This window comes from Cynoglossus semilaevis, chromosome 11 (assembly GCF_000523025.1).
Source record: "Cynoglossus semilaevis isolate Cse_v1.0 chromosome 11, Cse_v1.0, whole genome shotgun sequence".
Lineage (NCBI taxonomy): Eukaryota > Metazoa > Chordata > Actinopteri > Pleuronectiformes > Cynoglossidae > Cynoglossus > Cynoglossus semilaevis.
In genome coordinates this window covers 6829032-6838623 of record NC_024317.1, presented here as the reverse complement: position 1 = coordinate 6838623, position 9592 = coordinate 6829032, and the positions used below count along the sequence as shown (strand labels likewise).

General features: G+C 37.4%; 3 protein-coding genes across 3 annotated transcripts; 2 read left to right on the top strand and 1 right to left on the bottom strand.

The window, feature by feature from the left end:
* Positions 1–691: 691 nt before the first annotated feature.
* On the top strand, positions 692–3626 carry b3galt6 (UDP-Gal:betaGal beta 1,3-galactosyltransferase polypeptide 6). Its single transcript, XM_008320266.3, has 2 exons — positions 692–1072; positions 1684–3626. Exon 2 carries the CDS (start codon positions 1694–1696, stop codon positions 2708–2710), a length of 1017 nt encoding a protein of 338 aa, XP_008318488.1. The 5' UTR covers positions 692–1072; positions 1684–1693; the 3' UTR covers positions 2711–3626.
* A 152-nt stretch (positions 3627–3778) lies between these two features.
* LOC103386153 (protein FAM107B) lies at positions 3779–5111 on the bottom strand. The gene is made up of 4 exons (XM_025060438.1): positions 4968–5111; positions 4697–4844; positions 4036–4180; positions 3779–3919 (listed from the first exon to the last, which is right to left on the bottom strand). The coding sequence occupies exons 1-4, from the start codon at positions 4999–5001 to the stop codon at positions 3818–3820; spliced, it is 429 nt and encodes a 142-aa protein (XP_024916206.1). The 5' UTR covers positions 5002–5111; the 3' UTR covers positions 3779–3817.
* A 1097-nt stretch (positions 5112–6208) lies between these two features.
* Positions 6209–8902, top strand: tmem167b (transmembrane protein 167B). Its single transcript, XM_008320267.2, has 3 exons — positions 6209–6361; positions 7257–7388; positions 7847–8902. Exons 1-3 carry the CDS (start codon positions 6352–6354, stop codon positions 7927–7929), a joined length of 225 nt encoding a protein of 74 aa, XP_008318489.1. The 5' UTR covers positions 6209–6351; the 3' UTR covers positions 7930–8902.
* Positions 8903–9592: the final 690 nt, after the last annotated feature.

The following is a 9592-nucleotide window of genomic DNA, read 5'->3' as shown; positions in this document are numbered from 1 at the left end:
GCATGAGGTTTTTAATTTTAAAAAACCCTGTTATACATAAAACGTTTTATGTATAACAGAACTTTTTTACTCATGTTGGAGTATATCGCTTTTACATTAGCAAGAATGGACATAACAAAAACTTTTATATTAATAAGTGAAGGTGTAAACCTACTGGCTTAACACCGAGGTGAGAATGCTTCTCGATTACAACTGTTATCTTAACCACTAGATGGTGGCGAAGCCTATAATCATTTTTCAAATGATACAGTAGATATCCCACTGTTGTTATGGATTACCTCAAAATGCACATCTAGAACATGTGGTGAAAGAAGAAGGGATCTGGTTTCGTTTAACCTGGAAAGAATCTTACACTGAAACAAAAACTGTTGCCTTAAATTCCTAAAATATCAATCAACACCTTATGAGCACCTGCTAAGCACATTATCCTCTTCCATTTTTGCTTTATAAGCGCACGATGTGTTCTTTAATCATATTCTATTTTTGTACGCTTGTCCCAACAGCATTATATAGGAAAATATATTTTTGAACGGAGTAACTGAGAAAAAAAGCATGCATATCAATCAACATATGCCTTTTTGTAGACAAGTATTCTGTTATTTTAAAGTTCCTTTAAATTGCAGATATTTACTTTGATATAGCAAAATGTTTCGACAAATAACCTTTACAGCAGTTTAGTTGTATACATATAATGTAAAAAATAGAGAACAACATGTCTAGTTTTAATTCATGAAGACGTCGTTTTTTATGGGCAGCACTTCCGGTTTCTTCGCGTCACTGCACAGAACCGAGTCACTGCGAGAGGAAAAAAAACAAAACAACAGTGATGCTGTTGTTATTTGAAAATATCTGTTCCTTGCTATATTAATTTCCAGCGTCGTCTTTTGTTTGGACCAGCATGTGCAGGCTGTCAGTCTGTACTCTCCGTGGAGGGAGCTCGTTAATGAGAGCACACCAGCAGCAACAGAGGATCTTTCTGTTCTGCTAGCTGTCGTTAGCCTACGTTAGCTGTCGCTCAACAGAGTGCTGACTGCGTGTAGCCCAGTCTGTCTGCATCGGCCACATTGCACAGGTACTTTTCAACGAGTTCGGTTAACCGACATGTGCCCTGCATTCGTCACCGCACATTTAAAGGTCACCTCTTAAACGGTATGACCTGTACCTATAAAAGTGGTCGCCTCAGCCCTTCCTCAGTTTTAAAGGTTGATGCATTATATTTTATTATTATTATTTCAATTTTCAAATGTAGTTCTTATTTTTATATCCATCTTATTGTTGCAATATTTGTTTTATTCTGCAAACAAAACAAAACTTCCAAAACTCCAGTTGTGCCAAAGTCAATTGTATCAGCTCTCATGTTTACATCTTTTCTTTTACTCTATCGTAATTTTTAGTTTTTGGTGCTCTCTACCCATCCTTAATTTCCCATAGGAAACTCCCAAGGGATTAATAAATAAATAATTATATCTAATTTAAATATATCAAATCTAAATCCTTCTGACACTGCTGGGGTTGGGGAAAAAACTGATTGAACAAAACGCACATGGCTCAACACTTGACAAAGATGCTATAATAACACTTGCATTAGCGCTTTAAACGTTCTTCACACTTTCGGGCAATAGATTCTAATTCTAATAGATTAATCTGTGTAAAAACAATTCTGTTTTTCTTTCTCATTACCAGATCCTGCAAGATGAATCTCTTCCGTCTTGTGTGCCGCCATAAAACAGCCCTTGTAATCGGCTCTGTATGCATCTTCGCCATAGTTCTCTTATTTTTGGCCAAATGTACATCAGAAACATTAAAGCAGGCTCATCCAGGCCCACCAGGCTTAGCTCCCAGGGCCAACGTTCTGCAGTCTCGCATAGAGCAGCAGAATCCTCCTGCCACAGCCAAAGACTCTGCTTTCCTTGTAGTTCTTATCACAACTGGACCTAAGTACACAGAGCGGAGGAGTATTATCAGGAGCACCTGGCTGGCTAAGCGGGATTCTGATGTTCTGGCTATGTTTGTGGTAGGAACTCAGGGACTCTCTGGTGAGGATCTTCAAAACTTAAACACAGAGCAGGGACGGCACAAAGACTTGCTTCTGCTACCTGACTTAAGGGATTCTTATGAGAATTTAACACTTAAGCTGATCCACATGTACTCTTGGCTGGACCAGAATGTGGACTTCAAATTTGTCCTCAAAGCAGACGATGACACATTTGCTCGCTTAGACATGCTTAAAGAGGAGCTGAAGAAGAAGGAGCCCAGCAGGTTGTACTGGGGCTTCTTCTCCGGCAGAGGTCGAGTGAAAACTGCCGGCAAATGGAGGGAAAGCTCCTGGGAACTTTGTGACTACTACCTCCCCTACGCATTAGGGGGTGGCTACATCCTGTCAGCTGACCTGGTACATTATGTACATCTGAATGCACCATATTTTAAAATCTGGCAAAGTGAAGACGTATCACTTGGAGCCTGGCTGGCACCGGTTGATGTTCATCGGACACACGACCCACGGTTTGACACAGAGTATAAGTCCCGTGGTTGCAACAACAAATATTTGGTCACTCACAAGCAGAGCTTGGAAGACATGTTGGAGAAACACCAGACTCTGCAGCGTGAAGGCAGGCTCTGTAAAGAGGAAGTGAAACTGCGATTGTCCTACGTTTACGACTGGAGTGTGCCGCCTTCACAGTGCTGTATAAGGAAGGATGGCATTCCCTAATGAAAGTCCATTTTACATGGTTAAACATGGTTTTAGAATTTTTAGTAATAAATTATATGTTCTCCTACATAATTTATTTATTTGTGGGTTTGTTTTGTTTGTTTTTTTTAAAGATAGGAATTTGAAAATTTTAAACTTGAACAAAAATACCCACAATCAATTTTGGCCATGTAGGTGCAATTGTCTTTATGTATTGAACATTTGTTTTCTTGACTGTAATATATAATAAGGTTTTTTAATTTAAACATCATTTGTCCAGCCCTAATGTGAACCTCATTCTTTGTTCTTCTAATTCTGAAAAAAACAATTGTTACTCCACTGCAGTATTTTTTATTGTTAAAGATAATAAAGAGTGTACTGTTTATTTGAGGTTTGAACCCTAAACTATGATTGAAGCCAGGTATATAATAACAAAGCATTACTGGCTCAGAGATGTTATCCCGTAAGTGTATACCAACAGTCAGGTTTTCTTTTTACTTACCCATCATGTCGACTATTTTTGTATTGTTATTTATTAATAACTTATTTTCCAGGATACACAACACACTGGTACTAAGTGAGGAACTCAGATGTCGTGGTTACTGTGTCAGAGCAGACTTTATTTATAAACAGATCCCCTGTATTTCACATAATTCGTGCAGATGGAATGTTTATGATACAAACTGTAAAGTGTTTTAGATGCACAGAAAATGTCTAAATGTTAATTGTCGCTCCTAAGAGTCTGTGGTGATAACTGCATTAATGTCATTGTTGATTACAGGGGCAGCAGTTCCACTTTAATGTTTGGGCAGTTGATTTTTTTTATGTCATCCTTTGTCAAACTGATCCTGATTCAGGTTTGTGTTCGGTAGGTTTTTTTTCTGTACATTCTCTGCTGCCCTGAATGCTTTAGTAAAATATTGTATGTGTTTACTCATTACATATTCTCATTGTCTGTCAATGTCTGCCCCCTAGTGGCATTAACATTAGACATACGTAGTACTGTAAGCTTGTGTTCTATAATTAAAACAAAACAGGATGCTTTCTGACATTTTATGTTGAAATAGTATAAACCGAGGCTTCAGTTATACACTGAAGTTAATTCCTGTGTTTTTGCCACTTCAGTCATCACTCAGAAAACCTGCCAACATGCTTTAAAGTTCCTTTAACGCGGACAAACTCCGGTGCATTCTGTAGACTCTCACTCCTTCTCTGCTCCTCCAGCTCACTCTAGAATACAGAAGAAGTCTTTGTATGGGACAAAATCCAGAGGCCACTCATGCTCACACACACACTAAATAACCACCGGAAGTATGTTTTTTTTATTATTTAGTCTTAACACTTACTGTTTGTATTCTCTGCTGCCTCAAGCACAGCTTTATTTCTAGGTCAGAGGGAGGATAGAGGGACATCTCCCTCTGCCTGTGCTGCTCTCTCTGTTTGCGTTCCATCACACGCTGCAGCTCCGACTTCGCTCTTGGCAACAGACCACTGAAGAAACATGTACAAAATGATTGGAAAGGTTTAAAGCTGTAAAAGTTAAAATACAATATTAAAAGCTCCTTCATTGACCTCAGTGCCCCCTCACATTGATGATTGGTGTGACTGAAGCCTGGGTCGTAACAACACTGGCTCTGAATGTTGTAGTGTTTAGGATATGTACACATTTGCAAATCTTTTTTGTTTGACAGAGGCCATTTTTCCTCCAGCTACAATATCATAATTTTAGCATTCACACTTAAATGTGCCTGTGATTTTGCAGATAAAACCATAAAGTCTTGCAGTATGTAGACATCTTAAGTTAGAGAAACTTAACTTTGTAAATATAAAATTAAAAATTTAACCAGTCTATAATCACAAGGGATAAACAGAACAACACTGGGAAGGTGTCAGAGAGAAAAAGGAAAAACTTCTTAACTCCCTCTGCAGGAAGTGCTTCTTTACACAGAGCAGCTATAAGCTGCTCCTAATGGGCCTTGATCAAGTAGAGCTCAGGGAGCTTTGTACCGTCTGTGGCAGAAGAGCAGCTCCTGGTGAAGCAGCCTGTGTTGATTTGAAGCCAGAACTGGATTTGGCAGCAGAGTCAGGTCACCATCCTTCTGCTGTTGACTCTGCGTCACCTGTTGAGGTCGGAGCATCCAACCCGGATGTCTGTCTGACACACATAAACCACCACAAAGCCAGATTACAGACAGATTTGTTTCCTTGCTTTACATTGTTCAGTGGAACACATGAACAGCATGATCAGTGAAGTGATTATAACATATATAGATTTTACCTCTTCTATCCAGAAATGCCATTTGTTGGGTCATCTAAAAAAAAAAAGAACAAGTCATAACGCCTTAAATAATGCATGTCCACACAGATAGTTTGGACTCAGATAAAAAGAAAGCTGGTAAAATGTGTTTCATTGAACCCACAATGACACACACCAAAAAAAAATCAGCTGTTAAAAATTAAAACATCATAAAAGGTGGTACACTGAATTGAAAATATATTTTCAATTCAAAGGCTCACTGATAAAAGCTCACATACTGCTGAAGAATTATTTTAATAATAACAATAATAACACTAATAATAGTATTATATTGTTAACAACATTAATCATAATTAAAGTACAAAGAAAACATTTTAACAGGTTCCATAAATTAGCATGTTATATTGGAGAAGCATCAGTGCAAAATAAATGTAAAAAAGCTAAATAAAAAGCCACACCACAGAGGACATTACATGTTATCATTCTTACTATAAAGCAAATTATTATATTTGACTCAAACACGACAGGAAGAATTATCATCAGACTAACCTGTGTGGCATGGTAGAGACGCATTCTCGACAACAACACTGTGTTTAGACTGTCAGAGAAGTGGAGGCTCAGTGCTACAGGAAGGATGAACAGTCCCAGTGACGCTGATGTGACAGCTGCATCTTTTTTTACTGAGATCAAATCTTATTAAGACTCATACGGCCTCTGTGCCAGAACCTTCAGGACACAAACTTCTGTTCTGCTAGAGATAGTGGTAGCCTGAAGTGTAGATTATTCATTTGTTTTATATAAACAAAGCAAAACTACAACTACTGTTTACTAAACGCTACAAGTTTTATTTTTAAAAAGACCATATTTTCTGCATGTGTGTTTGGTTCTGCCAAAATTAAAAGGATTAAGTGGTTAGAATTAACTGATGGAAGAAGTCCGGATTAGAAAAACAAGGTCACTTTAAGCACTCTTTTGGGGAGTTTACCCTTTTAAAGCTATATTAAAACCACTGATGTGCATTACCTGAGTCATGTGTTATTTACTAAATTCAAAACATCAGAAATAAGGGGGTAGGGTAAAGCTTTATCTTGTAAATTAAGCATGACGGTTCAGTCACAATTTTATGATATCATAGTTTATGAGAGGACAATTATTTCATTATGACTCATATTGAGTCATAGCTAATATCGTAATCATTGTTGTTCCAGCTATAGCGGCTACTCTCCTTTAGGGGGCAGTACACGTATTCGTACAGCAAAGAACATAACACGTAAAGGAAGAACAGAAGCCAGGGAAACAGGAAATGTCAACCGACTGGCTGCAGCGTTCCACTTTCTAATTATTACACGATGGACTGCTGAAACTTCACCGACTTCAGAACATCGTCATAGAACAAGCTGCAAGTATGACTAATGGTAGGTACATGGTGGCGTAAAGACGCTGACATAGAGTCCGCAGCTCAGCCGCTCGACTTAAAGTTGGGCTAATACTAGGAAAGAAAGCTAAGCTAAAGTTTAGCTGTAGACGTGGCCCTGTGGCCAACAGTGTCTAACTGTAAATACAGAGAGCCATTTATTTTTGAATAAATAAAATAATTTGAAGCACCATGCAAATCTCTAAGTAAGGAACCATTGAGTAGTGTGAGTTAGTAGAAAATAACTCTTGTCGTCATATCGTTCAGTGTCTGATACATAATGTGGTTACTACAAGTTGCTAAATAGCTGTACTGTACAAAAGAGATAGCAAAACTATGGCCTCTGTATAGTAATTTCGACATGAAGAAATGTTTCTTAATTAGTTCGCTGACAAGGTGAAACAAACAATGACGGGTTATAAGCGTTACGGGTGAGATGATATTGCAGTATTATTACCCATTTGAAACAATGCTAATAAACATTAAAATAAAAGAAATGTAATAATAACTAATAACATACAGACCACTAGTGTATGAGACAACCTTTGTGATTCAACAAGTTTAAACAGTCCAACGTAAAGGGACAGAAACATTAAAGACTGTAATTCCACTTTTGGCGTCACGTGTCAAATGAAATAAAACAACCTGTCAACGTGAAGGGATCATGTCTTTTCTACAATGTCCAAATATATAGTTTTATATTTACAGCATTGCTTACAGGAGAAATGAATGCAAGGCTAAGGTGTGGACATCTGGTTGGCAAATGTGAACTTGAACCGGAGGCAACAGTGGTCTGTTTTGATGTAACTAAATTTAGCTAAAAGCTTATATTGTGTACTCTGTGAAAAAAAAAAAACAGTGAAGCAGTGTGTAATTCAGTGTCTCCTATTTCATAGTTTACTCTTTTGATGGCATCCTGGTGTTTGGGCTGCTGTTCGTATGCACGTGTGCATACCTCAAAAAGGTGCCTCGTCTCAACAGCTGGCTACTGTCAGAGAAGAAAGGAGTGTGGGGCGTCTTCTACAAAGGTATTTATGTCAACATTAAAATTAATAATCAACACATTATGCATGCATACTGTCTCTTTATGGACCATAGTTGCTTTTTTATGTTCATGGCATGTTATGGGTTATTTAGGGATAATGTAGTCATTGTTAAGATTGATTAGCACAGTGCTAGAGGAACACAAACTATTATACAGTATATTATAGTATTATTGTATGTATTAAACACTTGAGGCACTAGAAGTAGGTTGCCATCTGTAACAACAGTCTACATGTTAACATAAAGCAATGTTTTATGTTTAATTTAGATCAACCTAAGCCCAATATGCCTCTTTTAATATGCCAGAAGGCAGTGTAAAATTGATCCAAATCATATTTATTTGGAGATGTTTAGTGTCTCATTCAAATACTTAAAAAAAAAGATTTTCTCTTTTTGTACACATCCCAATACATTCCCTTTATTTTCTTATGTCTTTCCTCAGCTGCCGTAATTGGGACGCGGCTCCACATCGCTGTGGCCATTTCCTGCATGTTAATGGCGTTCTACATTGTCTTCCTGAAATGACAGTCGCACGCTAGACTGTAAAGACTGGACACTGTGTGCAGGAATGGAAACAGATTCATCAATGTAGAGGTTACGTTGGAATCCTTGATGCAGGACACTTGTAGGATGAAGTGGGCGATGGAACCCCATTGCCCTGTGGACCTATGTGGAAAAATAGCTTGGGGTGCCCCTTTCTGGTGACTGGGTACATGACTCTTTTCTTTATAATGTACATTACATGCACTACAGACATGAAGGTTGTCCTTAATCCACTCCAGTGATTGAGAAAAAAAGCTTGGTCACATGGTATCATTCTGTGGATAGATAATGCTGTCATCTCCCCATCACAAGTTGTAATTATTTATATTGAAGGATGCTGGTTAAAACTGCATTGTATGTAAAGCATTATGTACGTTCTTGCTGTATGTATGTTTGGAAGATCAATGACAACACAGGATTTTCAGGCTTATATGATCAAACAGAAACCTAGTTTATTTTTCCACCCAGTTCTATTCTGTTGTTTTTCTGACAGTGGTGGAGGGTAAGACAAACAAAGATAATATATAAAGATGTTCTTGTGTGCTCTGTAATTTACAGTATAGGAGCTTTTCAGTTAACTTTCTTAACTGGTGTGTGTATTGCATCCCATGTCTTTTTGAGTCTGAATTACACATTTTACACTAGTGTGTTTTGTACTTGTACATTTAAATCTAACCCAAGATAAGGTATACAGTAAATGTCAATAATAATACATTTAGATGTCAAATTCCAACCACAGCTGTAGATTACAACAGGTTTGTAGTGACTTCAAAAGAAGGTATATTTTAACATTGAAAAGCTACGTCTGACACACCTGGTAATGAAATGACAAAAAGAGTTTGGAGCTTCCCATATCACCGCTCTCACGTTGACATTTTACTTCACCACCTACATTTTTGTATATGTTTTGAGGGAGTAGGATTGAGATGAAATTTCAGTAAATTGATTAAACAAATTCTGTATTTGCTTTTTTTTCTTAAATGGGAAGTCCTGGAGGCCTCATTGCATCCTAGATATAATAACTGCGTGACTTTTTTAACTTCTGCACTTTCTTCCTGCAAATACAAACATTTGCAGATTCCCATAAGCTGCTGACCTATACGTATTTTGGTAAAGATGGTGTTAATGATTTTCTTTTTCATTTATTACAGTATGATGTCACATTTTCTTGTCAATTTTGCATATACAGAGTCAGTAGGCCACATTCTATGTTTTTTATGTCACACTATTTTCAGCAGCATGTGTTTAGCTAACACCTCTATAAGTCTTTGGTCATTGCTAAAGTCTTTTTATACCAGACTTCCTTTAAATGTGTCATTGAAATGTGTATTTCTGTCCAGTTACTAGTTAAGTAGACTAAAGTATACATTTACGAGTGTGCCAACCAAAACAGTACAGATCTGTACTGTAGGTAAGGTAGCTACACATTTTTGTTTTTTCGGTGCCCCGTGTCTTTAAACTGAATTATAAAACTTGCAAAAACAAATAAGCATTCATAATTTACCATAAATCCAATAAATACTTAACAAGTAAAATAACAACCTAAACATATTTTGTAATCGCAATTAAAGGAAATTCCTCCATTACGTCCCAGCCCAGTATGAGGACATCCCTGTCCCTGACGGAGACGATTCAAGTATCGCGA

Coding starts and splice junctions, on each gene's coding strand:
- tmem167b (XM_008320267.2), top strand. Junction 7,389..7,846: donor GTGGGGCGTCTTCTACAAAG/GTATTTATGTCA, acceptor GTCTTTCCTCAG/CTGCCGTAATTGGGACGCGG.
- LOC103386153 (XM_025060438.1), bottom strand. CDS start 5,001: ATGACCCAACAAATGGCATTTCTGGATAGAAGAG. Junction 4,845..4,967: donor GGCATTTCTGGATAGAAGAG/GTAAAATCTATA, acceptor TATGTGTGTCAG/ACAGACATCCGGGTTGGATG. Junction 4,181..4,696: donor CTGCTCTTCTGCCACAGACG/GTACAAAGCTCC, acceptor ATGTTTCTTCAG/TGGTCTGTTGCCAAGAGCGA.
- b3galt6 (XM_008320266.3), top strand. CDS start 1,694: ATGAATCTCTTCCGTCTTGTGTGCCGCCATAAAACAGCCCTTGTAATC.